The following is a 26,340-nucleotide window of genomic DNA, read 5'->3' on the forward strand; positions in this document are numbered from 1 at the left end:
GCACCTGCGTCACGCCGCGTTCCACTCCACGGGTCACGCTGAGCCCGCAGGAGACTTTCATCCTGCGGTCAGCCTATTTCCACCCTCCCCGTGTGTCTCCCTTTCTCATTAGCTTTCTTTCCGCATGTTCTCTCTGCGCTGCCCCCCCAACCCCTATGTGAGCGAGTCTAGTGTTGGGTCGTCATTAGCGCACCGGCTGCGGATGTCGAGGCCCGCAAGGCACCATGCTGTTCCCCCCCAAATAAGGCCCTCGCTTCAGAGGAAAGCCTCTCCCTACAAAAGGAAAAAAAAAAGAGGAAAAAAAAGAAAAAAGAAAAGGGAAATATATTATATTGACGGGGAATTGTGTCGTTTAGATCCCTATAATAATAATAATAATAATAATAATAATAATAATAATAATAATAATACATTCCCAAATTTATGTACACTTCCCACATTTTGCATCATTCTTTCTCACCTCTTTTGTAGGTTTTTTAAAGCATTTTTTTCTCTAAAACTAGCAATGTTTACATATTGTTTCTCAACATATATCCATATGAAATTCTGTTTTCTTCAGTTATGTTTTTTTTTTTATCATGTCAAAGCAATTAGTTCCTTTTAGGAGGTTTTTTTTAAATTGATGCCTGTTAAAGCACTTAATTTGATTATGCATTCTAACAGAATTTAGCACATTTTACTGCTAAAACTAGAGCTTTGCAGAAGGTCGCTTCTCCCTTATGAACATAGGTATCATAATCCACTGGCAGGTGTTAGCATGATTCTTTCTGAGTGAAACGAAATGACCTCTAGTCGACCCCAAACACTTAAGGCCAGCTTTCCTGCTCATTCTTAACCCAAATCCAAGCTTTGACAGGGGTGGCGGGGGCGTGTTGGAAATGAAAGGGAACTTGTAAGTGCACTGAGATGAGAACATCTTCTTGGTTAACATACTTTATCTGCCAGTTTAAAATAAATTATCCAAAAAATGCACTAATTTGATATGTATTCAAAAATACCAACAGCATGATACTGCCACCACCAGGTTTTATGGTGGTTTATGAGACAGACTAACATTAGCTACATTTGCATGCAGCTAATGTACATGCAAATGTACAAAAGTAATCAGAATAAAGGGCCGATCTTTAAAAGTGTCACGTAAACACACAATCGCAATATCGCGATCGGTTTAAGCTCAATCTGAGTCAAATTTGATAAGATTGATTCTATTCTGAATAAAGCCAGGTGCATATACATGATCGGATTAATTGATTGTGAGCCCATATAAAAAGGGTACAATCCGATTATTTAATCCGATCGTGAAATTTTCTGCATGTAAACATAGCTAATAAGTGGAGCATAACTGGAAGGTAGACGTTACAAGCTTTGCATATTTTGACACCCCTAAATAAAGTCCTATGCAACAAACTGCCTTCATGACAAACCGAATTAGAAAAATTGTTTACTTTTGATCCCGGTATAAATACACATAAATATCACCAAACTCTTTTATAAATACCTCCAAGGTGTGTTTGAGAACATAAGTGAATAACTGGGATCATAAAACCTGGATTTTATTGGGCTATCAAAGTAAACGTGCTGAAAACAGATGCATGTTAGACCGAGTTTTGTTTTCTTTTCACTTCACAGTTATGCAGAAACTCTGAAAAGTGTGGCATGCTTGGTTGTTGAGACCCTTTACTTTCATACCCGGAAATTAACCTGATCAGTCATCACAGCAAACAATATATAGTGTTTGATGCATAATAATGTTTTTCGACAGAGATTTTTTTAAGTTCTTCTCATGAAAAAAAAACAAAATCAAAACAAAGACTCCAGGGGTCCGTTCTTCGTACGTCGCTAACTCAGTTAGCTGGATTTCATTGTTGACGATTTGGCATGATCTTGGATCGTTTGGTTCTTCGAAAGACTTCCTGCACTTGTTGTCATAGCAACATGTGCGCCAGCTTAAGCCTGCTCTCGAGCAGGCTTATTTCATGTAAACAAGATTAGATCACGGCTGTATAAGCGGAGGAGATAGAGAAGTCTGCCGTAGCTATGTCCATTTTTACGACAGCAACGTGTTGCGGAAGGTGCAAGAATAATTTGCAGAGTTTTTCGAATTAATCGCGTATTGCGCAATAGACAGGATCCTTTAGCGCAGCGTGACAGTGTAATTGTAGAGAGATTTTTCTTGGTGGCTGTTATAAACAGACAAACATCATTTAACAGTGGCTTTTAAAGAGGAAAAAGTGGTGTTAGAGCCATAAATCTAAAATTTTAAGTTATTTGTATGATAGTTTGCTTTTTATTTTTATCCTATTCAGTAAGAAGAGTTGTTCGGGCCATTTTATTGTGAAGTTTAGTTTTACTTTGAAAGGCTTCCTGTCGAGCCGTATATTGTATTAGAAAAAACTATGGATGGATTATCTAGACACGGAGCAATACAGTTTTACCGTGTAAACTGTGGATGACTTGGAAAAGGAAGATTTTCATTTTTTATGGATAAAGATTTTTTTTGTTAAAATTCCCAGTTTGCACGTGTCCTTTACTCCCCGTCTCTAAGGAATGACACTGAAATTTGGATCTCTTGACATAACAAGTGCCTTTTTAAAATAAAGTATAATAATTAAAGGCTGCCATTTTGTAGAATATTCTTGTATTTCACTTTTACTTGTCCCCATGTTCTAGTGGGTCCCGTGGAGGCTCTGATATAAAAGAACAAATAATATCAAATTATTAAAATGCAAAAATTCATGCTGTAGAATGTGATAGAAACATCTATCATGGACAGTATTTACGCATTAATTTGTCTGCTACTTTTTGCCAGCCCTCTCTCCTGGCTTTAACAGATTTTGAGGTGTTTTAATTAATGACTCAAATTCGGCATAACCCTCCAAGCTCTTCTTCTGCTTAAGAGAAAAACTGTGGGCGTTCTTTGGCCATGCTGAACAGCCAATAGCAGCGTTGCTGATCATTGTTTCTACTATCGACACATTTCCCCTTTTAAACAAACGCATGAACGCGCAGTTGTCTCAGAAAACTCAATCCAGCCATACTAATCATAAACAACAGGTGTGTTCGAAGAACCCAATTAGCCGGATCATGATTAGCCGGATGAAATCATCTTGGATGTCTCATTTGATCTCGGATGTTTTAAGCAACGTACGAAGAACGGACCCCTGGATAGGTGTCGAATCTTTTTCAGAAAGAACTGAACGGAAGTCCAGGTGCCTCCGATTGAAGCCTGATTGCTGTTGCGGTTACCCGGATAACTGAGAATTTGCACAGGCAAAAAAAAAAAAAAATCCGTTTTAAATATACTTTTTGCAAAAATGACTATAACATATAGCTTGAAGTGAATAAACATTGCACTGGTAAAAACAAAACAACTATGGATATAAAACCTGTATATCAAAGTTTGAGATGAGTAAAATTGCTGTCATACTATTGGCGAGTTTAAGTCAAGCAGGTTGGATGGCAGAATACTTAGTCACCTATTTTGGCGGAAGTATACAGTATGAATTAAAAGTTTGGTCTGTTTTTGTTTTTAGGCAATTCACAATAAAAAATCCAAATGCATTTAAAACATCAGTTTTTTTTTTCTGTCTGCCATAGGACTGCTAACTGTTTACTCGATACACACAAACGTGTCAACTCACGTCTGTTTACGTATTTGCAAACGTCCTCCAAATTTCTTAGTGGGATATTTTAACCGGTTTACATGCCAAAGGACGGGAGGTAAGGGATATTGGTAGGAGGGGAAACCCTGGGAAATGGGATTCAGCCTTGGTCACACTCTGCCAGATGATCTTCCAGGAGGAAAGGCCCAGGCTGCACACCTCACATTATGAAACACATGGTTTATTATCAATATGATAGAAATGAAATCACTGGACAATTAGAAGCATCTCTACCCATCGTCATCATCATCATTATCATCATCGTCATCATCATCATCATCACAACAGCTCTATAAGAACAGAAAAACACTGAACGAGTCCTGCCCTCTCCCTCCCCACATGGCTCACAAAGGTCAAATCACATATAAATAGGTCTACTCCAAAATAGCCGTGGCGCCTATTTAAACAATTTAAATAATTATAAATTAATATTTACACACATAAATTAACGCCATCCCTCGTCGTATTCTCGTTAAATAACCAGACAGGCCTGTTTCACAGATAGAATGCTGCAGCACAAAATAAAAAAAAAAAGATCTCCAAACCCACGATGCTTTTTCTCTCTTTTTTTTCTTTTTTCTTCATTTTTTTTTCTCCTGTGTGAAGACAAACACAAGCGCACGCTCGCTCACACACACACACACTCAGGCACACAGATACAATGTCGTTCGCTGGCTGCTGGCAGCGTCTCAGCCTCACAGGATGCAGGCGGGGGGAGCAAAATGGATGGAACACAGTAACCACCATGTCCTCAGGGGGGGCGGAGGGAGGGAGGGAGGGGGGGATGAGAAGAACGTAACACAGATGAAAAATCCCTCAGTGCGTTCAGACACTGGCCCACGGGTGTCTTCCTCTGCCGTTCTCTCCACCACACCGCGCCTTCCTTGTCCTCCACCTCAGCCTTGTGTGCGGCGGGGCAGGAGCAGCGGTGTCAAACGCCAGAAGAAACTGTGTAACGCCTCTGTCAGCATGTCGGCCTCCGTCCTGCCTCTCCTTCATCACTCCCCCCCCCCACCCTTTCTGCGCCTGCTTCATTTCCGCTGCTTTTCCTCTTTGTCGCCAGCCTTGTTGCCAGCGTCGCCGTGCCGGTTGTTGGGCGGGTTGTTGAGGAACATCTTGTCGAGTCCTTTGAGAGCCTCAGTGAGGTAGTTCTGCAGGGCGGTGAGCGCGGCGCAGATGGCTGGCGAGCCGAAGCCGTGTGTGATGAAGGAGAAGTGGGAGAGGCAGCTCTGGATACCAGGTTCTAGGATGGGGCTGGGCCTGGAGTTGCCCAGGGGAGTCCTGTCCTGGGCCAGCAGGTCCGTGAACTCCTTGCACAGCTGTCTGCAACAAAAAAGGTTTCAGGAGAAAAATCTGCTTTAGTGTTTCGGCAAAACAGCTATTGGAAGGAAAACAATACATGACACTTCCTGATTTCAACAGGAAGTCACTCCTCTCCTGTAGTTTTACCATTTATGTCACATTTAGCCACAAACTTCAATCGGTTATACTGGGTTTCTATTGTGACAGACTAATAAAAATTGTAGAATGAATGAATGGAAAATCATACATACTGTATTTTTTAACATATTGTTCTAACGTATGAAAAGCTCGAGCAAAAATTGACATACATTAGTATTCTGCTGCCTCAGTTAATCTCTCTTTTGACAAAAAAACTAACATTTTTTTCCACAATTTACCGACTTAGCTTCATTTATCTTTGGTGAACAAAAGCAAGCCCCCTGTATGATGGGTTTATATGAGATAGGCTGACACAAAACACAGCATAATTGGGTAGTGAAAGGAAAATGATGCATGCTTTTCGGTAAAAATAAATAAATAAATACATAAAAATCATCTGAAAAGTGTGCCGTTCCCTTTGTTAACGCGGTTAGATATAATAAACTTCCGTCTGTACTAATCTCAGAATAAATACAGGTCTTCTGAGAAGGCCTAAGAGGTTTGGAAATGTAGCATCGTGAATATGGATTTTTATTTCGGAGTGTTTGAGTAAAGGGGGCTGGTTACAAATACAGGCAATAGTTTTCAGACTTTCATTAGTTTTTTTCCCCCACTATACATTTTAGCACTACTTTAAGTTGATGTATCCCATGACATTCCCATAATACACCTGGAAGTTTGCGGCCATAATGTGACAAAAATGTGTAAAAGGGGCTAAATACTTTCGCAAGGCTTCGTGTGAGCCAAGAGTTTCATTTTTCTTTGCTTGAGATTCTTAATGGCATGACTGACACAAAATGTAGGCTTCCTTAATTACTAATCAGGCAGAATGGGCAGCATCCTCCAGAGCCCAAGATTTCCTTTAGGCCCTCAAATGTTAGAACTCCATAATTTGATCTGAATGTGATTACTGTCGGGTTTTTTTGTGTGTGAGACATTTGAATAATGCTACACTTAACCCATTTCAAAGCTGACTGGGAGGCTCATGGTTCAGATTTTAAACTGCAACAATCTTTCCTGTTCAGGTCTGAGTTATGCAGTCCTGTCAGCCAAAGCCCTATAGCTCCTTTAACATCACACCGACATGCTTCTGTGGGTAAAATGTTTCCAGGATGGATTTTGCATAACTAAATAAGGATATTCCTGCTCAGAAAGACGCTGAAGCAACTTGTTACAGAGCCAGAATATTTAGATATATGAAGGCAAAACTTTGTGAAATAAGTTGAGTTTTCAGGTACAGCTCATCTTCTGAAAATTGTAAGCCATGTAAATGTTATTCAGTGGGTTTCTTTCAATTGCTGATCTAAAAAGAAATTATCATTTAAATACATATGGTCTAACTTTTCAGAGATCATTTTCTCAAAACAACAAGAGTCACACCTATATTTCCAGCTCTGTTTAGTTTTTACAGGTCGGAGAACAAAGTAAAACTTAAGCTATTCACAGTTGTCGTCTAAATATCTGGAGAAACTCAGATCTTTTCAGAGCCATCCAGTCATTGTCAGTGTTTACAGAGAAAAATCTGGAAACTCAGACCTTTAAACCCTGCATTACTTTTTCCACATTTAGGTTAAACATTGAAACACAGACATTGAAAGTCAAGCTGTAATGAGACACTTTTCAGCCTTATTAAGGCATCAACAGGTGGCTTCATGTGGAAATCCTTTCATGTTTAACTTTTCATACTCATGTTTGGACAGAAGGCAACGTCCTCTTTTTTTATTCAAGTCTTTTATTTTTTATTCAAATTCTTCTGGGCGGGTGGGCATACTAATCGAACTCTTGTAAGAATAAAAAAACTGTTTGTTGCATTAAAATGTTTCTCGACAACATGGGGGAAACTGACTAATTGGAAAAATATGTTGTTGATGTTATTTGATCACATTTTATAAAAAAAAAATGCTGCTGGACCTCTTGACAATTTCCACACAGATTTCTTTTTCCATGAGCCCCTCTAAGATTAGACGTCCTCTTCTATTTCTAATCTGGACGAATGATTCTTTTAACATAACATTTGTATATATCTAAGATACAAATTGTTAATCATTTTTACAGCAATGCCACAGTGAAATAACCAGAACAAAATAAGGCTTTTACGGCAGTTTTTTACTCTAAAGATTTGTTTGTGCACAGTCATTTAGTATGTATTATTTGGTCAAACTTTGTGTTAATCATTAACTTTTTTAGGTTTTTCTGTTTTGTAGCTGTTATTGCTATTTATCTGTTTTGTTTTTGGTTGGGAAATTGCATATTTCCTTCACACTGGTTAATTTAAATTGCAGGTACAATAGCAAGTCTCTGGCCATCAGACTGCATTTGACAAGAAAACCATATATTTTACTAACTGGCATTATATAATTCAGGGAATACGACATCACTATACTGTAATTTGAACTGGGCTGCATGTCATTGGATCTGAAACTGTACACACTGTTGGAATAAATTGGACTCAGATGAACTCAATTGGACCAACTTGGATTATATTGTTAATATATGTGTGAAACAGACTTGTTTGCCTTAAAAAGTGCCTTGACATTTGCTGTGAACTGGAGCTATATAAATTAAATTATTAATAAACTGCCTCACATTTAATATTGCTTATGCTCAGTGGTTATATTTGTATGTAATGGAAAATACCCCATGCCTCTAACTAAAGACAGCAATCTCATTTAAATAGCCAAAACTAGGAAAAAATCAGCTTTCCCAGTAAAAGGAAATGATCTAACATGGTCTCTCGCTGATTTTCAAACAAATAAATATATACGTTTTAGGGTGTAGGTAAAAGAAAATCACATTTTCAACACAGTCTCCTTATTACTTCTCACCCAAGTTATTCCCTGGTTTAGGCCCACATTTTATATGCAGTAGACCTCCTTTTTACCGTAGCAGGTTCATGCTCAAACCCACACACATATCCAGGCTGGAGGTGGCCTTAGGGCAGAGCTAAATGAGTGACAGGCTGTGCAGGCCGAGCCCAGCTGGGGTTAGGGGAGTAAGAGAGGAGAAGCCGCCACCCCAGGCAACACTCTGGGCTCTCGCTGTTGTTTTCTGACAACTTGAAACACTCCACTGCTAAATAATGAATTTCTAACAGGCAGCACCGACACACACTATTGGAACAGGTTTGAATCTGGGCATCAAACACCCACCGTGCATGCAATTCTGCACACACACACAAACACACACCCACCCATGCACGAGCAGGCAGATGGTTCCAGCGCAAAACCCGCAGACAATGCTATTTATGCAGGCTAAAAATACAAGATGGGGTCTTTGCTAGGTGAGCTGAAGTTTTCAAATTTGGAGAAACTTGAAAGAAAAGAAACCAACATTGAGATTTGGATGATGACACAAATATCTAATATTTATCCTGTTAATAAATAATTGCTGCAGTGATACTGTTGGTAAAAAAATAAATAAATACCCATGAGCTAAAGGTAATCACACCATCCAAAATTGATCTCAACAGTTTGAGCTACAATTAAAAAAATGGCTAACCTTGCACAAAAAAACACCAAAACAATAACATTTGACTAAAGTTTAAATACACACTAGAAATCTTTTTTTTTCATTAAAAAAGATAAAAGGTCAAACTGCAGTACAGTTAGAGCGGCCTAATTGTATATCAGAGACTGTAAGTGGATTCCTATGGGCTCAGGCTACATACACCTCACGTCTAGCTTTGCTTTAATAAGGTCAAGTCCAATAAAAAAAAGGGAAAGAGGATACATCTTTCATTTTGTCTTTACTTTGCCTGATTTAAATGCAGACAGCTTTTAATTTCCTAGTCAGTCTGAACTGAATTTAACTGCTGCAATTTTTAGAAGGGCATTTACCCCCATTATTACGGGTTTAATCCACATTGGCCTCAATGCGTTTTATTGGGTGAAATCCTGCTCTCCAAATGTCACCATGGTGTTCGCTGAAGAGCTGGATTTGAAATAGATAGCAGACATCTACACTGGTTGGGCTTTAGGAGTCCATGGAGGCCCCAACCTGAACCAATGCATCCCTTTTGTGTAAATCTGTGAACACGGTTAATCTTGTTTTGTTTCTTTTCTTTCTGAATTTAACATTAACTGCACATTCAGCAACACAAGCCTATATTTAAATATTGTGTAAAGGATACTCCCGAAGTTAAAGCTAAGATTTATTTTTATAAAATATGAAAAAAAAAACTATTGTGCAGGTTAAGGTGGAGTAGAAATAATATAACGGTCCGTGGGACTCACTTTGTGGCCAGCAGCATGTTTTTCCGCGTGTGCAGCTCGTTGGGGTCTGCGTGTTGCCGGTTCAGGTACTCGCTCACAGCTTTCGTGGGAAACTCCGTCTCGCAGATGTAGCCAAAGTCACGGGCCAGGTGCACCGCCTCGCCTGCAGGGAACAGCACACGCAATTAATCCAGGTATTAAGCGCAGGAATAGGCAGGCCAATTAGGCACTTTGGGTCCAGACTGGTGCGCAAAGTAACTTAAACCTTTGTGGTATAAAATAAAAAAATAAAAATAGGAGTTCAATGACTTTCTAGAAGAAAATCTGCTTTACCAAATGTCCTGATATATTTATTTTCCTGTGCTCCCTGTTTCGGTTGCGTGACATCCAAAAAGCAGTGGGTCGCGTTTAAAGCAAAAACCACAGGCAAACAGTTTGATCTGCGTGTCGTGTGAGAAAAGAGCAACTTCTCATGGCACACAAGCGCCTATTCAGCCATAAGAAACCTCATTATCACACAACCCTAACCATGCATTATTTTTATTTTATATTACTGTTGTTTATTATTTCATGCTAATAGCGATTGCCATCGATTCATGACTTTTACAAGCGTCGGATTGCCCTCATTGCAATGATGATGATGCCATGACCATAATTAACTGTTTTAGTCCTTAAACATGGCTGATTGTAACAGGGTTTTGGAGCAATAAACAACAGTGTTACATCGCAGTCACCTTCTACGAGAGATGTTAGTAACGTGACGTTGGCCGCTTTACGTCTCCCAGCAGGAAGATTCAATCCGATCTTCTCTAGTTTTTCTCTCAGGCATTTGCCGCCGTTTTTAGACTTTGCTCTGGAGAGGGGGAGGAGGCAAATGCAAAACTTTAGCAAACAAAAATAAATAAATAAAAACTGGGGAAAATAGACGGACATTTGCAATGTTTTAGTTAGATTTATTGGTCCAAATTGCGTAATCTGTGCGTCCTACCTTCTCAGCACGCCTCCGAGCAGGGAGGCGTTGAGGCACTCAGGTGGAGACAGTCTCCTCTGCACCTCCCCTACGGTCACTTTGTACTTGGAGGTGGAGCTGAGCAGCGACAGACGGCCCGGTACCGAGCAGAACACCTCGTTGATGTTGACGGTGACTCCGCCGATCAGGCCGTCCTTGCCGAGCATCAGAGAGCCCACGTTCTTGGGGGGCATGGGGACTGAAAGAGGAAGGCAACCAGGAGTTAAACGCTTTGCACGCAGTGGGGCCGTTTCCTGACCCGGTCACGAAGCTTCAAATCGGCATGGCACGTGGGCACGTCATTAGGCAGCCGTAGCCTGATGACGTACCCACGTGCCGGGCATTTGCTGTTATTTAATGTCGCGTGACATTCTCATTATAGCGTTATCGATTGTTGATTGGCTCGCGTTCTCAGATCACATTAACCACCCCCCAGTCTCCTCTCCACGGCCGGTTTAGCTCCAACCAATACCGCTGGAAGCTCATCCATTCTGCGCACTTAATGACATTAAAAATAGAGGCCAGCATCCAGCCTTCCTAGCAGAAAACCGTCTCCCCGTATCCATGCGTAAAGCGGCCGGGCCGATGTGTTTTTTCCCCTTCTCTTTTCTCTCCTTATGGCTCCACGGGGGATAATACCGCAGATTAGCTCTAAACGAGCTCACGAGATCTCCGTGAGCGGTGCCATTTATTACATCAGCGGCTTAAATGCCCCGCGGGGAGCTCAGTCACTCAACATCCCGTAACTAAATCACCGCACATCAACGTGGCAGCCTGTCAAGCTACACACTGCCTGCCAGTCAATATACCGGGGTCGTTAACTGGGCTCCAAACTGCTCATCCTGGACTCCCAGAACTAGGGGGGGGACCTGGCACCCCAGCCAGGGGCCAACAATACGGGCGCACCCATTCTGAGGCCAAGTAACACACCTCTGTTATGCACCAGAATGAGAAACCTTACAAATATCAGGCAAGCTTGAACATTTTCGTGGCCACTGAAAACGCGAACTCTTACTATAACAATATATATATATATATATATATATATATATATATATATATATATATATATATATATATATATATATATATATATATATATATATATGTATATATATATATATATATATATATATATATATATATATATATATATATATATATATATATATATATATATATATATATCCTGAGATACATTCATGGTAACCACCCTATAGTTTCCCTAAATCGGCATAAAAAACACACAAAGACGTCTGTGGATGTATTGTATTGTTATGAAAAATAAAGTGTGCGTACCTTTCTTAATTACAGATTGATCCAGGATATTGGTTCCGTTGGCGTCTTCGATGGTCTGTTTGAACCGAGATAAATACAAGTCATTAAAGCGTGCTTCATGCAAAATTACGCACGATTTAATAGATAACTGTAACGCGCACATGAACCTCTGCTTTACTCGTTCCCGTACAACTGGAGGAGGTAAACCATACAGTCGCCCAGAACAGAGGAGTATATGTGAGCAGCCTCATTTCAAAACAAATTTATAATGTGGCGTTATGAGAAAGTGGTCGCCGGTGTTTTAAAATCTGATTCAGACATGTTACTCATTTCACTAAACTGTGTTCAATGAGGCGTTGTTCCAAAATACAGCTATAGCCTTCCAAACACGATAAAGCAATGAAGAAATAAGCGCCTCTGAACGAAGTTATATTGGGTTGATAAATGCACAACATGAATGCATGAAAGAAATTAGGTTGTATGGGGGGCTAAAATGACAAACAGCTCATGATGGCTTCGCGCCTGAGGGGAAACGAGAATGCTGCGCAGCTGATCATAAAACCAAATCTTCACAAGACCTTATAAAATAAGACAAAATAAAATCAAAATGATATAAAATAAAACCGCAAATTAATAGAATATCAAATGAAAAAATGCAATTGGATATTTTTACTACACATCTAGAAGAACGTTGGTGAGAAAGGCAATTTGACAGTCTTATATTATTATCTCTATATGACTGTCAACACTGCCTTATTAGCCCATTTGTCGTCTGTTTATATGTTATATATATATATATATATATATATATATATATATATATATATATATATATATATATATATATATATATATATATATATATATATATATATATATATATACCAAGAATGGTGATTAAATAACTTTGGATTGGAGAATTTATTTGGAGAATTAAGAAAGATTCCACATGAGTTAGTTTTGAGTTCTGCACACTTCCACACGAACAGAGTTTTACGCACGTATCCGGATCTTGTCGTGTGGAAGGATCCAGCCCGAAGACAGTTTAAATTAGCTGCGGGCCTTTTGCGGGTGAGGCTACAGCTGTGAGCGTCCAGCCCTGAGGGAGCTGCTCTCGGTTCAATCGCCTTAACCTTTAAAAATGCGCGAAATATGCCGAGCTAAAGAAGGAAAACTGCCAGAGAAATAACGGGCTCATCGAGGTTTTAATTATTTTTCACTATTTTTTATTTGGTTCTTTAATTATAGTTGTTTTATTCCAAAGATATCTGCAAGAGAACGTTGTTAAAATTTGCCATTCTAATTTATAGGGGTATCGTGTGATGAAAAAAAGAAGAAAACAGCAGATTCCAGTATAAAGAATGGACATAAAGAGGGTTCTTGTCTGAGGGTTTTGAACGTTAATACATATTTAATAAATACAAAAAATATATCTACCTGCTATACTTAAAACATAGAAATGTGCAGTTCAGGTTCTGTAATTCTGAGCATTCAGCTTTGTCTCACCTGAACATCCTCCATGCCGTGAAGACCGTGCAGAAGTCCGTCTCCCATCCCGGGTTCCAGTCCCGGATGTGCGGAGTGCAGCAGCACGTCCGGCCGCCGCACACCGCCGTAATCCCGCCGTGGGTCCAACCCGGAGAGCTGAGGCAGAGAGGCCCGAGGTTGCGCCAGCAGAGCTGAGCTCTCCATCCTGTCCCCGGCGGCGTCCTGCCGCTGGCGCGCACCCCATGCGCCCTGCTGGCTCTGATGGAGCGAGTTCAGGGAGTACGGGTCGCTTACGTGGGAGTACGGGTCCTGGCTCTGGTAGTGAGCGAGCGGCTGGTACGGCGGAGGGAAGTACGGAGGCTGGAATTCCGAGGAAGGCGCATGAGACAGCGGTGGCGCGCTGGAGTAGGGTCCGGCGTGCGAAACCGAGCCCAGCTGGGACAGGCGCGAACTGTGGCTTGAGACCCCATCATGCCGGTCCTTTAACAGCGTGCGTAAAACAAGCAAAAACAGCAAAAAATATTAACTGTTTTGTTAAAAGGAACAATTCTCAGAAGAAATAAAATATTTTTAAAAAGTATAATATTTTTGCTAAATAAAGAGGCACTGGAACTCCTGGACAGAAACGCATAAAAGCCCGAAGCAGAACTGTTACAACCCGCTTAAAAAAAAAAAAAAATACACAACAACCTCCCAGCAACATCAGCTGAAACATGCAGTCTGGAAGAAAACTCACCCCAGTGGAGTAGGGATGAACTAACATCTGTGAAGTGTGCTGGTAACCAGAGCGGGCTCGGAGCGAAACAGCAGCACAAAACAAGACGTGTTCGGTCCGAGACGGATAAACAAACTCATTCCAGGTCAAAGCAGAAGCCTCGGTGTGTCTGCTGGCAGGCCTTCTCTACAACTCCACGCAGAACCCTCCTGCGCCCGGAGCTGCCGCCGCTCTAAGTGACTGTGAGCACCGCGCTCCCGCCTCTACCCCCGGTGCACGGTGTAATTGTTATTCATGACTGAGACTTACAGGAATATTAATGCGCGCCGTGGCAGGGGACTGGCGACACACGGAGCGTGAAGCCGTCCGCGCAGCCGTGAGTGACGTTGAAATTCCGTGGAGAGCCGAAAGGAGACAGAAAAGACGAGTCGCTTTCGGAGGAGAAAGCGAGGAATCCCCCTCGGACTATATTGGCACTTCGGGGACAGAATCGGACGCAGTAAAGCGCGTCTCCTTGCACGGGAACACGTTTTGGCGCAAATGATTTTTGCGCAAACGAATCGGAACGCTAGCAAAAGTCAGATGTGTTTCGACCAACCTCGTCCGCGCTGTTTGAGGTTTCTTTCGTGCAATTCATATCCCAAATGTCAAACAAACAAGCTATGAATCTAAAGTTGACCTTCAAGCTGCATTTTTTTTTTTTCACTTTGCAAAATCAGACACCCGGCGTGGCGCGAGAGGGGCTCTCCTGAACGCTGTCAGGAGTTTAAAGAAGCGATTAAACTCGCTATGGTGGGCTTCGCGGCCGCTCTTTGCCCTTTTTGGGGTGACTTGTTTAACAACATTCTGAGCCCCCCTCCTAGCACCGTGGGAGAAAAGCCATGTGCTGCACGAGACAAGGGCTTCCCACCGTGCTCGGGGTTGCCGTGGGGCCTCGTGCGCTTTGTGCTCGATCCCATTCAGCGCGAGCCGGTGCAAGCCTTTCTCCCCCTTTCCCCGTGCGCGCCGCGTAATTCCTCTCGTGACATCTCCATTCCCACTTTCTCCATGTCACCGTTTTTTTTCAAACACATTACCGCTTTAGGATGAAAGCCAAAAATGTCTGCATGCTGTTTACACGCTTACACCCCACGCTTACATTTTAAGGAGTTTACACTCCTCAAAATGTTTAAACTTTCCAGCAAAATTCTACATCTTAATTTACACATTTTGTGAGTATTCATGAATACTATTATATTAATAAGGCTTTCCAGCAGCCGTTTTGATTATATCTAAGTCCTGATTTTCAGTCTGAAAAAAAAGTAGTCACTCAAAAGCCTTTCATGTGTATTCAGAATAAAGCTATTTTTTTTGTTTAGAAAGTGGATCAAATAAAGAGACCCTAATATACAACCTAAAAACAAGTTAACGTAACCACACAGGTAAATCTTATGAGCACTTTAAACATTCAAAACAACTGATACCAGCGCAAATTTGTCACTTCTTAATGTAATTTTACAGCATATAAAAAAAAAAATCCCACGCAGGCCTGAAGCCTTAGTCAGATGAACAATTTCTAGCATTTTCCTAATTAGTCCACCAAGCTTATCTCCCCACGTCACAAACAGCTGGATGGCAACGTTACCTCATAAATATCTTCATACTTGACATTCTCAACTAGTTTCCACAGCATGGTCGCTTCTCCGGTGTCGGTAAACCGAATGCAGCCAAGTGAGGAAGGAACGTCTCAACTCTCTTTCTCTCTCCTCCCTTCCTCCCTCCCTTCCTCCCTCCCTCCCTCGCCGCTCGTCTCCTCTTCCTCCCTCCGCCCTCTGTAATAGTGTCAGGCAGCCAGGCAGGCTTTGTGAATGGGGAACCCCTGGAAGGACTTCAGCGCTGTGAGACGGAGCTACGGGGCGCTCCGACAGCAGCAGAGCAGCGCTTGCGAATGAGTGAAGAGGGGCTGCGTGTTTTATTTTGGCGTGGAGGTCTGCGACGCAACGCCAAATGTGGGGATCAACGAAAAGCCCGTCTGCTCGCTGGACACGGACGTGTGCGCAAAATTACGACTTAGAAAAATTCAATCAGCTGCAGATTTTCTTTTCTGAACACCGAAAGTTAACGTTATTTATATTCAAAGTGGAAAATAGCTTCTAGGTGCCGTGAAAAAGTATTCCCACTGATTCCTGCGGTCTTAGCTTCATTGTAAGCTATTGATAACTTAAGCAAATTATGATAATAATAAATTGAAGAAAACTTGAGTCCGAACTTTGACTAGACCCCTCCAAAATCTATATTTATTTATTTTATCAATTATATGTCCTTTAGCAATGACATGCTTTGCATCTATGCCCTGCTGCATAACTAGTGGCGCCGTATGGGGAGGGGGGGGGGGGGGGGGGGGGTGGGAGTTGGGGGTTGTGTGGAGTTAGGACAATTCTAAGGGCCCCTGATTGTCAGGTGTCCCGGAAAAAGAGTAGTTGAAAAGTATTTATTGGGAGGATTTTTTTTATCTTTTGTCATGGGGCCCATAATTCATGACGGCACCCCTCTGCATAACCCAAGTGCTCTTGACCTTAAGGTCATAAACTGAGGTTCACACGTCACCCTGCAGGATTTTCTGCAGAACAGTTTAATCACAGCAAGTCTTCCTGGTCCTGAAGCAACAACGAAGCACCAGACCCTCCCTCTACCATCAGTATGTTTAACCCTCAGTGTAACGTTCTTCTGCTGAAATATTGTTTTACAACACATGACCTTTATCTCATCAGTCAGAGGAGACTTTTCCCAAAAGAGTTGATGATCATCCAGAAGTTTCTGGAGATTTGGGGCTTTGTGCTCTTTTCGGTCAGTGGTTCTCACCTTAAAACTCTCACACAAGCACCTTTTTTCTTTAGATCTCTTGTTAATAAATGGTGACTTCTTGTGAGACCTTTAAGCATACCTCTAGTTGTCTTCTAGGTTCTAGTCACATAATCTATTGCTTGCACAGGTCTGGCAGTAATCAGGCTGGCAAATTTAAACTCAAAAGTTAATACCTTTTTAATTATCATTTAACTTTTTGCACAATGGGCCTGGTTGGTGTGGACAGCCTTTTGTCTTTAATAGAATAAATTATAATTTGAAAACTGAAATTGTACTTAGGGTTCTTTGCGCAAAATTCCAATTTGTTTGATGATCTGAAATGTTTAAATGCAAACAAATCAAACATAAAGAAAGCATCAGCCACTTTTTCACAGTGCTGTAGGAGTTGAATATTTAAAACGATTTATTTTGGGGTATTGGGTTTTGAAGAACTTCTGTGTCATCAGGTAAGTTTTTTTTCCATGGGCAAGTGATGGAGGGCATGTAGGAGAACAGATTGTCGATGGGTGGCACACCAAAAGTGTACTCTAAGATCTACAATGTAAGCTGAGGTAATGAGTTACAGAATCATTCATTTAACCAAATATTACACATCAAACAGTGTGTTATCCTGTGTTTAGAAATTCTGTCTGGCTGAGTAATGTTCTTCCAAAGGTTTCAGCCAAAGTGAAATGTGTGTTTTTTTTTTTTTTTTTGGAATTCCAAGCTTACCTCTCTGCAAGTTTTGGATACTTCTGCCACAATTTAGCAGGATAGCCTTAAATCAAGCTCTAGCACTAAATCTGTTCAAATTATATCTGCCATACTAAAGATGCAACCTTCGAGCATGATTTTAACAATGACTTTATAACTATCTTTATTTTTTCTTTATTTTTTACCACACAATTATTGTTATGTTTAATGTATGTATCATGGTTTTGTTCTCTGTTTTTGTTCTGTTATGCTTTTGTTTCTCAATAAAGGTTACAAAAAACGTCAGACGGTCCAATTAAAAAGCTTCAACCCAGCAGCACTAATTTCATTTTGACTAAATACTTGTTTTTGTTTATTGCATTAAATATTAATTATTGTTATATTTCTCTTTACACAGACTAATTTTTTGTTCTGTTCTGTTGTCTTTGCTAATAAAGTTAAATAATCACCAGAATGAACAAAGACAAAGTTGACAAATAATCGGAAAAGGTGAGCAGAGAGATTAAAAGCTCTGCAGAGTTTGGATGGAGTGGACATTTTCACGCACATGTTGTGACTCCCCACTGTGAGAATCGCTCAGCTGCCTCTGGTAACAGATTCAGATCATTCACGCCACGATTTTCTCCCTCATGAAATTGCATTAAGTTTACTAAAAACATCCTAATTTTGGCAATAACTGCATTAAAAAAATACAAGTCAATTAGAGGTTCTGAAAAAACGCTCAATTTAGCATCAAAAGCACTCATTTGACTACGATGCAAACCTCTCTGCAAACTCCTTTATACAGACTAAGGTTGAGGTGGACAGGTTGGGTGGCCAATCAGATTCCAGAGGTAGCCGGTTCCACCCCATCCACCCCTGTGGCCACGCCCCTGGTTACGCACAGGCAGCCCAAGGGAAATGATACAAGAGGTGTATCTCTACTTGGGCCCCTTTCACTTGGTCCATGCTTTTTTTTTTTTTTTTTTTTTTTTTTTTTTTTTTGCATTTTACATTTAGCACAACTTGCTATACAGGTATCTAGGTCCCTGACAATGACTTAAACTGATTATGCAAAATAGGATTTGCTTGACAGTCACATAGTTTATTAAACAAGTGTCAATTGGAATAACATGCTAATTTTATACTGTTTTAGTTTCACATTTTTCTAGATTTTATTTATGCGGTTATAGAGGGGTTTCCCAGAGCTTGGAAGATGAGGATAATGTTCCTTGGCATTTAGGTAAATAGTGAATTTAATGAATTTCTTAGCATGCCAGAGTGGGATGCTTAATTAGCAAAAAAAGTATTCAACTAGGTAAAAATATATTATACCACATTGTAACACAAAGCACAAAATTATATTAGATATACAAAGTTAATTTAATTTAATTTTAAAGTTCAATTGAGACATGATAGCAACATGTGTTTAAGCTATAGACCAGGCATTAAAATTAGACTTTTGCATGAAATGTTTTGACATCTCAGACACAAGGAGCGGAAATGATTCACTTTAGATTATAACATTCAAACATCAAAGGTTTTCTACAATTGGTGCAACCTGTCTGGGTTAAGTCAACTTCTCTTGGGGCAGCCAGGCCAGCATGGGGCAGAACCTGGAATGTTCTCCTAAAATTGATTCTACCTATTTGTTGCACTTTTCAAAAATTACAACTATGTTTCTAAAATGTCATGATTCGGCAATGTGAAGTGACCAAGTTGGTAACTGATGCAGTCACACCATCACCATTTGCACATTCTGCCCATTTAAATGTGTTTATTCTCCTGTATGATAACCTCTCTGATATTTTTTTTGAACCAAGATAAGAATATTCAGTTAAACCTTTGCACTGATACAACATGTCAAATGAAAGGATTTTGATCTTCATCACGTTTTAGAGCTTTTAAGAAGAAAACACTCCATTGCATTGTGTTATCAACAATAACAACAACAGCAACAGTGCAAATCACATAAGTCAGAGCTTGCAAAGCCTCTGGAGCAGGGGTGTTGAACTAATTTATCTTGGGGCACTCTGACGTCATAAAGTAATTTAAAGGGCTGGTTGCACGTGTATAGATGATACTTTTGGTTTCATAATTTAGTTTCAGTTCACATGGAAATATAAAAAAATGCACAGTATCATAAAAGTAGCACCCTTAGGCTTTGTTTGTACAGTTTATCTGCAAAAAAGAGTTCATTTTGGGGTGGGTTAAACGGTAAACTCATCATCCTGCATCACTTTTTCTCTTTTTGGAAATTTCTGGGTTGTTTTAATGTGTTGTGGGAAAATTGGGATCTATTGGCAGGATGCAGTTACTACACGGTTAAAAAAAATTAACTTTCGCAACAGTAGGCACAGTTTCAGGCACTTTAAAAGGCTATATGGCTCTTCTTTATGACATAATATGCCTTTTTTGGCTATGGAGGGCCAGATAAATTGCCTTGATGGGCCACATCTGGCCCTCGGGCCTTGAGTTTGACACATGTGCTCTGCTGTGTAAGCAGGGTTTGCTGCTAGTTAGGGCCCCCTGCTGCCCTGGAGGCCACAGTTGGGAAATGCACCGGTTAAGTAAAACACTGATTATCCTCAACTTAAGTGAAGATGTTAGGATAAAATATTTAACTGTTTCAACATCTAAGAAAACACAGTACCAGACTCAAGGAAGAAAGGAATGAGTATCCTCTCTGATTACAGTCTCCTTATGTTATTTCCTCACTATATACAAGGTTCATCGAATTGCTGTTCACATTTAAAATAGAAAAATCTAATGGACAATTTTTAAAGCTGCAGAAGGGAGTTCAGAGAAAACCGTGGAACTAGCCTGTATCTCATATTATACTGTAAGGAAATAGTGACAGTTTTATCAAATATGTAAAAAAAAAATTTTTTTTTACCAAAGTTACGTACTGCAGCTTTAAGTGACGCTATTATACCTAGTGCCATTTATGAATTAAATTATTTACTAATTGATGATGTCATACATTATATTTACATCACTGCAGGCATACTCTGCCAGGTTTCTCCTCTTTAATGGACTAACAAAGTAGGAACTTCTTCATACATCCTTTTGAAACCTGGCAATAAAAAACACATCAGTTAAAAAAGCTTACAACTGTGACTCGGATCCCCAGGTTCGTGTTAACAAATCCCGATCTAGTTACAAGTTCAGGAGGCTCTCCTCAGCGTGTGTCTCCTCCCATTGTCCAAAAACATGACTGTTAGGTTAAGTGGTGTCTGTCTGTGTTAGCCCGCTGTGATGGACTGGTGACCCGTCCAGGGCAGATGACTGCTGGAAATAGCCCCCAACCCCCTGCAAGGGTAAGTGTATATAATCAATGGAGCCATTTATCGAAGTGTGCATTATTTTTAATCATGTGGACATTATTTGGCTATAAAAACAGAGAGAAAAAAAGAAATCTGTGTTGAAAATAAAATCTGCCTTGAAATTAAAATAGAAGTATTGAAAATTAATTATGATCCCAACAATTTTTAACTAATTTACTGACATTTTGGTTAAATACTTTTGCCATTAAATTATTATGTTTTGCTATTTAAAATGATGACTCCTGTCTCAATTATATATATATTTATAAATATAGTTGAAAAAAAAAAGGCAGACAAAACTGAAAGTGAAGTCTATTGGATCAGTCTGTATTAATGAAATCATAAAACAAAATGTAGCTGAAAATGAAAAGTCTGTGAAAATAGAAATATTATAGTTTCAGTGAGCAAGACCTTTTGTTTCAAACGCTCAGTTGAACTTTTCTCCACGAATAAAGCTGCAGAAAAAGATAAACCAAGTGTAACGGAGAGTATCTTGTGTTCAGATGCTTTTAATGACAACCAACCACAGAGGAAAAATTAAATTATTCAGTCCTGCTACTGCAATCCTCCAAGGACTGGCCCAAGTGTGTGCAAGTTGCGCCCTCTAGTGGCAACAAACAAAACGCGCAATTACCACAATGGCTAAACCAAAGGCTCATTGTTGAAAAAAATCGGTGTTGTTGCGCCATTATTTCTGAGTCAAACGTATTTATGAGTGCAAATGTCACATTTATAGTTTGCATTGCATTTTACAAAGATTAAAGGAAGCTGTTCAGTTATTGGGTTGATTTGACTTCTAGACTTTTATACATTGTATTTAAGATATCTTGGCGATCTTTGTATACACATACAAATATAGCAGAAATATATATTTTTTGACATTTTTGGATTTAAATCATGCCCTTACTTTCCTCCACCAATTAGCATTGTGTCTCCAGTAGTTGCCTTTTAATGAGTTAGGCGTATTACTCATTGCTGAGGCCCTGATTATGTCTTATTATGATGACATATTGTCCATGTCTGGCTCCTGCCATTGATCTTCCTTCGTATTGGGGATATGAGGAATCCCTTTGATGCCTAATAATTAAAAATACACAAAAAGAAAGAAAAACCAAACTAAGGATACAAAGCATGAATGTTTAAGAAGCACTGCTGTTCCCATGTTTTCTGCAGTGACCCGTTGCCAAAGATGCACCCATTCTCCCTTCCATGTCTCACACACACACACACACACACACACACACACACACACACACACACACACACACACACACACACACACACACACACACACACACACACACGGCTGGACATATGACTGTCAGCAGTAGCAGATGTCCTGACAGTCTGGAAGTCTGGAGGCATAGTTGTGGTGCTTGTCCTGAAGGGCCTTGACACACGATGTATCAGCATACATTACACACATGCCACACTAATATTCAGAGTCTGCTCGCTTTTGCAGCCCTCCACAAACGAGCCCCAGTTTCGCTTCCTCTGCCATCTCCGTATCAAAGGCAGTTTTGTTTGCTGTGATTTCTATTTTTAAACCGTTAAATTCCTCCACGGTTACTCTACAGATGAGATCTTTACACACTTTCTGCATGAAGTCACACCCCACCCTTGATGTTAGAATCATATTGAGTGGTAATTGCATTGGAAGTTTTCACACAATTAGTCCCAATTTAGTTAGTTAAATAGTGTGTAATAGTTAGAGTGGTTTAACTGATACATTTAGGTATTTTCTTTTCAACAAATAACATTATTTTTCCAAAATCGTCTTATTTTTTGTAGTATAGAATAGAAAAACTATAGTCCGTAATTAGGAAAAGTAGTTATACCTGCATTATCTGTACTTAAAAAACTATTAGAAACGACAAGGCTGATTTTAGCACAATTAACACAATTTTTACCTGTTTGTGCTCTATTCTCTCATTTTAAATGCAATAACAGAACACGAACCTACATAGTTCGGTAAATCGACCACTAGGTGGCAATAACACACCACAAAAAAAAAAAGAGTCTCCACAAAGCTGACTGTGTGGAAATGTTTACTTACAAATCCTAAATGTCATTTATTTTCCATCTCTATCAGTCTTATTTTATCTGCTGCCACGGATATTTTAAAAATAGTTTGGCTTAAAAAGAAACCAAATCAGTATCTTCATAATTTTAATGACAGCTTTTAATAACAGTGGAGTAAAAACTTCTTGATCAGCAAATAAATATAGCTGCTAAGATCTGAAATCCTACGAATATTCACTGCCTTCATCATCGACCGGGCTGAAGCTTCTGCGTCACCCCCTTTTTTTGGGGGGATTCTTGCAGGTTTTAAATGCAACGCGAAAGCCCTTGAAGTGCTAGTACGAGATGGCAGGGTGTGACAAGGACAGTTAGGATGGCAGCAGAAGAGAGAAAAAGTGCCTTGAATGTTCTTGGGACTGAACGGGATCAGGACAGAGGAGGAAGAGGGTTTTAGCAGAGAGACGCTGAGGGAAGATGAGTAGGAGGAGGGAGGGGGAGCAGCAGGGTTATAGCTTCAGAGGAGAGAGATGGGGCTTTAGAAGTTAGCAGAGTTTGGTGTTCGTGACTGTGGGGCTCAGTCAGCGGGAGTTATAGTCCCTCTGAGACCTCCGACTGTTTCATTCACCTCCATATAAATAGCAGTACCCTGACATGGATTTTTGAGATGAAAATTTATATTTTAGAATGTGCTCAGCATGTGAAACCTAACCTGACAACAGCCAGCTGCATGTAGCTGGCTGTTGTCAGGTTATGTGAAACCACCCTGATTGTAAAACCGTCTGTGCACTGATGAATCTGGTTAGAAATCCCGGTGTTATTGCAGGAAATTTACGATGGGCAACAATAACATGCTGAATAATGCTGAAAAGTTAAAAAAGAAATCATGAGAACTTATGTGGTCCTAAATAAGCGTTGCATATTAATGTGATGCACAGTCAAATTATACACTGCTGTTGTCAAACTGGCAAATGCCTGCCATCCCCTTGTCAGTTTGAGGTAGAAGTTTATCTATTTATTTTCTCCGGTTCAGTTTGTCCCCGTAGTTTTTTATCTTGAGTCTATCACTTGCACAATATCTTCAATCTCCGTCTATAGTGCCCTGCAAAAGCCTTCACATCCAAGCCACGTTTACACATTTAGTTACTGTGTGTGGTTGGGATTTTATGTGATAAACCCACTCAAAGCAGCACATCATTGTGAAGTAGAATGATCTATCTATCTATCTATCTATCTATCTATCTATCTATCTATCTATCTATCTATCTATCTATCTATCTATCTATCTATCTATCTATCTATCTATCTATCTATCTATCTATCTATCTATCTATCTATCTATCTATCTATCTATCTATCTATCTATCTATCTATCTATCTATCTATCTATCTATCTATCTATCTATCTATCTATCTATCTATCTATCTATTGTGAGCGGATTCAAGGGTAAAATTATTCAGTTTTCGGAGTATTTTCTAAATGAATTATCATAAAGTGCATTTGTCATATATGCACCGAGAAACATCTTTAGTTGCGATTACAGCAGAACATTTTTTGGGGGTTGTCTTTACCGGCTTTACAAATCCAGAGGCAGAAGTGTTTACCTTCGCATTTGTCGGTCCAATATAGTCAGAAAGTGTTCATAAACATAGATTCTCAAATCCTGTACCTTGTTCTGAATTGGATTTAAGTTTGGATGATGACTTGAACCTCATAAACTCGACCTAAACCATCCAAATCTTGTTGGAAGATAAACCTTCACCCCATGATGCTGCCACCGCCATGTTTACAGTGAACAGATATGAAGTGTTAGTTTTCTGCTACACACTTTGCATTTAGGCTAAAAATTCTAGCTATGGAGAATCTTTTGGTTTTCTTCCAACTATATTTTTCCTTTTACCAACCCCCATAAAGGCCAGAACTAGTTTTTACTTTGTTTATTGCCACTCACACTCTCCACAGAGAAGCTGCATCCACCAAAGAGCCAGTTTAGAGAGCTGCTTCACTTCTTGCGAATCAATCTCTTAATTGTTCACTTGCTTGACATAATTTGGTTTGATTCTATTTTGTAATGATTCTTTTAAATCAGCTGCCATCACGAGAAACGTTCATTCACCAAAAATGTGCTATTCAAAATAAATCAGGGATTCTACACAGTTGGAATAAGTATCTGGAGAAAAGTCAGCTGAGTTTGGAAAAAACGTGAGTTTCCGTACTTTGTTCCATATTACGTTACCGGAAAGCTAATAACCCCATTTTCTGAAAATAAAAGGACATTTAACATTGATTTACATCAAAATTACATAATTTATCTTTGATTTGCCTCATCCCAAATTTTGAGTTACTGACAGAAAACCCACAGATAAATGCACACTTGATAAAACATCAAGAAAGATCAATGTCAATGCTGTTTGGTCCTTTAAACCCGCTGCAGACGCCAAATGATGTAGAATCCTAGATAGTTTTCAAACAGAAGCGGGTATCAAAGATGACAAACTGAATATCTGTTAAGTGTAATCCAGTCCAAGTATAAATGTCAGCTGATGTTGAAATACGGCTGATCTGAGTTGGTAAAGATGCCAAAACAGTCCTCACATAGCCATTTAAATTCCTGAGGGATAAAAAGCCACAGCAGTGAGTGGTTTCAATGATTTGTTGAATTTGAGTAAAAATGTTTTACTCTATTGGTCCAAATGATGGAAAAAGTGCTGGAAAAATCAAAGGTGTGAAGGTGAAAAGTCAAAACAAAAGTTTTCACCTGAAAAAAAAAAGAGTGAGAATCTGAGATGGAGAACTTATCAGAACACAGAAAATGCTGTTTATCAGATGTCAATTTCATTTTACAACCTTTCTGAGCTGTTTTGAACAATTTTTTAGCCATAAAAGCAGATAACGGGGGGCTGGATGGCATTTTCCGAGCAGCCTGCGCTGTCCCTAAGTAAACAGACGAACCTGCTTTGGCGAATACATTGAGCATCTTTGTGTGGGCACAGAGCAGGAAGTGAAACTGCTTTGTTAAAGTTCATCTCACTGTTCAGTTGGAGGGATACTTTGTAATCAAGGGGTGTTAATGGTTTATGCCCTGGAGCCATGAAAGCTGCACTGCTGACTGATCCTTTAAGTGCAGCACAGAAACATCGTGTGGAAATCTTACAAAACGGCAACTGTCAGGAAACATGATTTAGTTTCTAAGTCAGTGAACAACAATATAAGTTTTAGGGTGGTTATTGGAGAATTTAAAACGGACATTTTGCATCTTGTGCAATAAAAAAGTCTACAAATCACTGCTTCACCCTATACTGTAACCCAATTTTACTGCAATTTACAAGCTGTATGCAATGAAATTTCGTTCTGTACGCACTCTGTGCATACAAAATGACAAATAAAGTTGTCTAAGTCTAAGTCTAAATGGTCAATTATGCAGATTTTTTTGTATATTTTCTTTAGATATCAATTTTTTGTCATTAGTTCTTCTAATGTGAAATTAAATCAGTAAATTCTCATGTTTCAAAAGACCTTTTTGGAAAAAATGTAAAAAAAATGTTGCTTATAATTTAAGAGTAATAGACAAATGCGAGTGTAGAATTATTTACTGACTGGAAACCGGTAAATGTAATACAAATCTAATGTTTTTTTTTTAACAGAATGGTAGTGTTTAATAGCTTTTAAGGAACA

The 26,340-nt window shown here is 39.6% G+C and overlaps 1 protein-coding gene across 2 annotated transcripts; it reads right to left on the reverse strand.

The window, feature by feature from the left end:
* Positions 1-3,825: 3,825 nt before the first annotated feature.
* On the reverse strand, positions 3,826-15,554 carry tfap2b (transcription factor AP-2 beta). Of its 2 annotated transcripts, none has more exons than XM_036147222.1 (7): positions 15,428-15,554; positions 13,107-13,568; positions 11,622-11,676; positions 10,302-10,521; positions 10,048-10,166; positions 9,335-9,476; positions 3,826-4,985 (listed from the first exon to the last, which is right to left on the reverse strand). In XM_036147222.1, exons 1-7 carry the CDS (start codon positions 15,473-15,475, stop codon positions 4,694-4,696), a joined length of 1,338 nt encoding a protein of 445 aa, XP_036003115.1. In that variant the 5' UTR covers positions 15,476-15,554; the 3' UTR covers positions 3,826-4,693. The 2 variants fall into 2 exon arrangements, with proteins under 2 accessions (XP_036003115.1, XP_036003116.1); XM_036147223.1 differs by lacking the exon at positions 15,428-15,554 and adding an exon at positions 13,825-14,430.
* Between the last annotated feature and the right edge of the window lie 10,786 nt (positions 15,555-26,340).

Source organism: Fundulus heteroclitus, chromosome 15, assembly GCF_011125445.2.
Source record: "Fundulus heteroclitus isolate FHET01 chromosome 15, MU-UCD_Fhet_4.1, whole genome shotgun sequence".
Classification (NCBI taxonomy): domain Eukaryota; kingdom Metazoa; phylum Chordata; class Actinopteri; order Cyprinodontiformes; family Fundulidae; genus Fundulus; species Fundulus heteroclitus.

Bases quoted from the DNA above. Each gene is read 5' to 3' on its own strand.
- tfap2b (XM_036147222.1), bottom strand. From the start codon at position 15,475: ATGCTGTGGAAACTAGTTGAGAATGTCAAGTATGAAGATATTTATGAG. The intron at 13,569-15,427 runs GTAACGTTGCCA...ACGCTGTTAAAG, and splicing joins AGTATGAAGATATTTATGAG to GACCGGCATGATGGGGTCTC. The intron at 9,477-10,047 runs GTGACTGCGATG...TGTTCCCTGCAG, and splicing joins ACTAACATCTCTCGTAGAAG to GCGAGGCGGTGCACCTGGCC.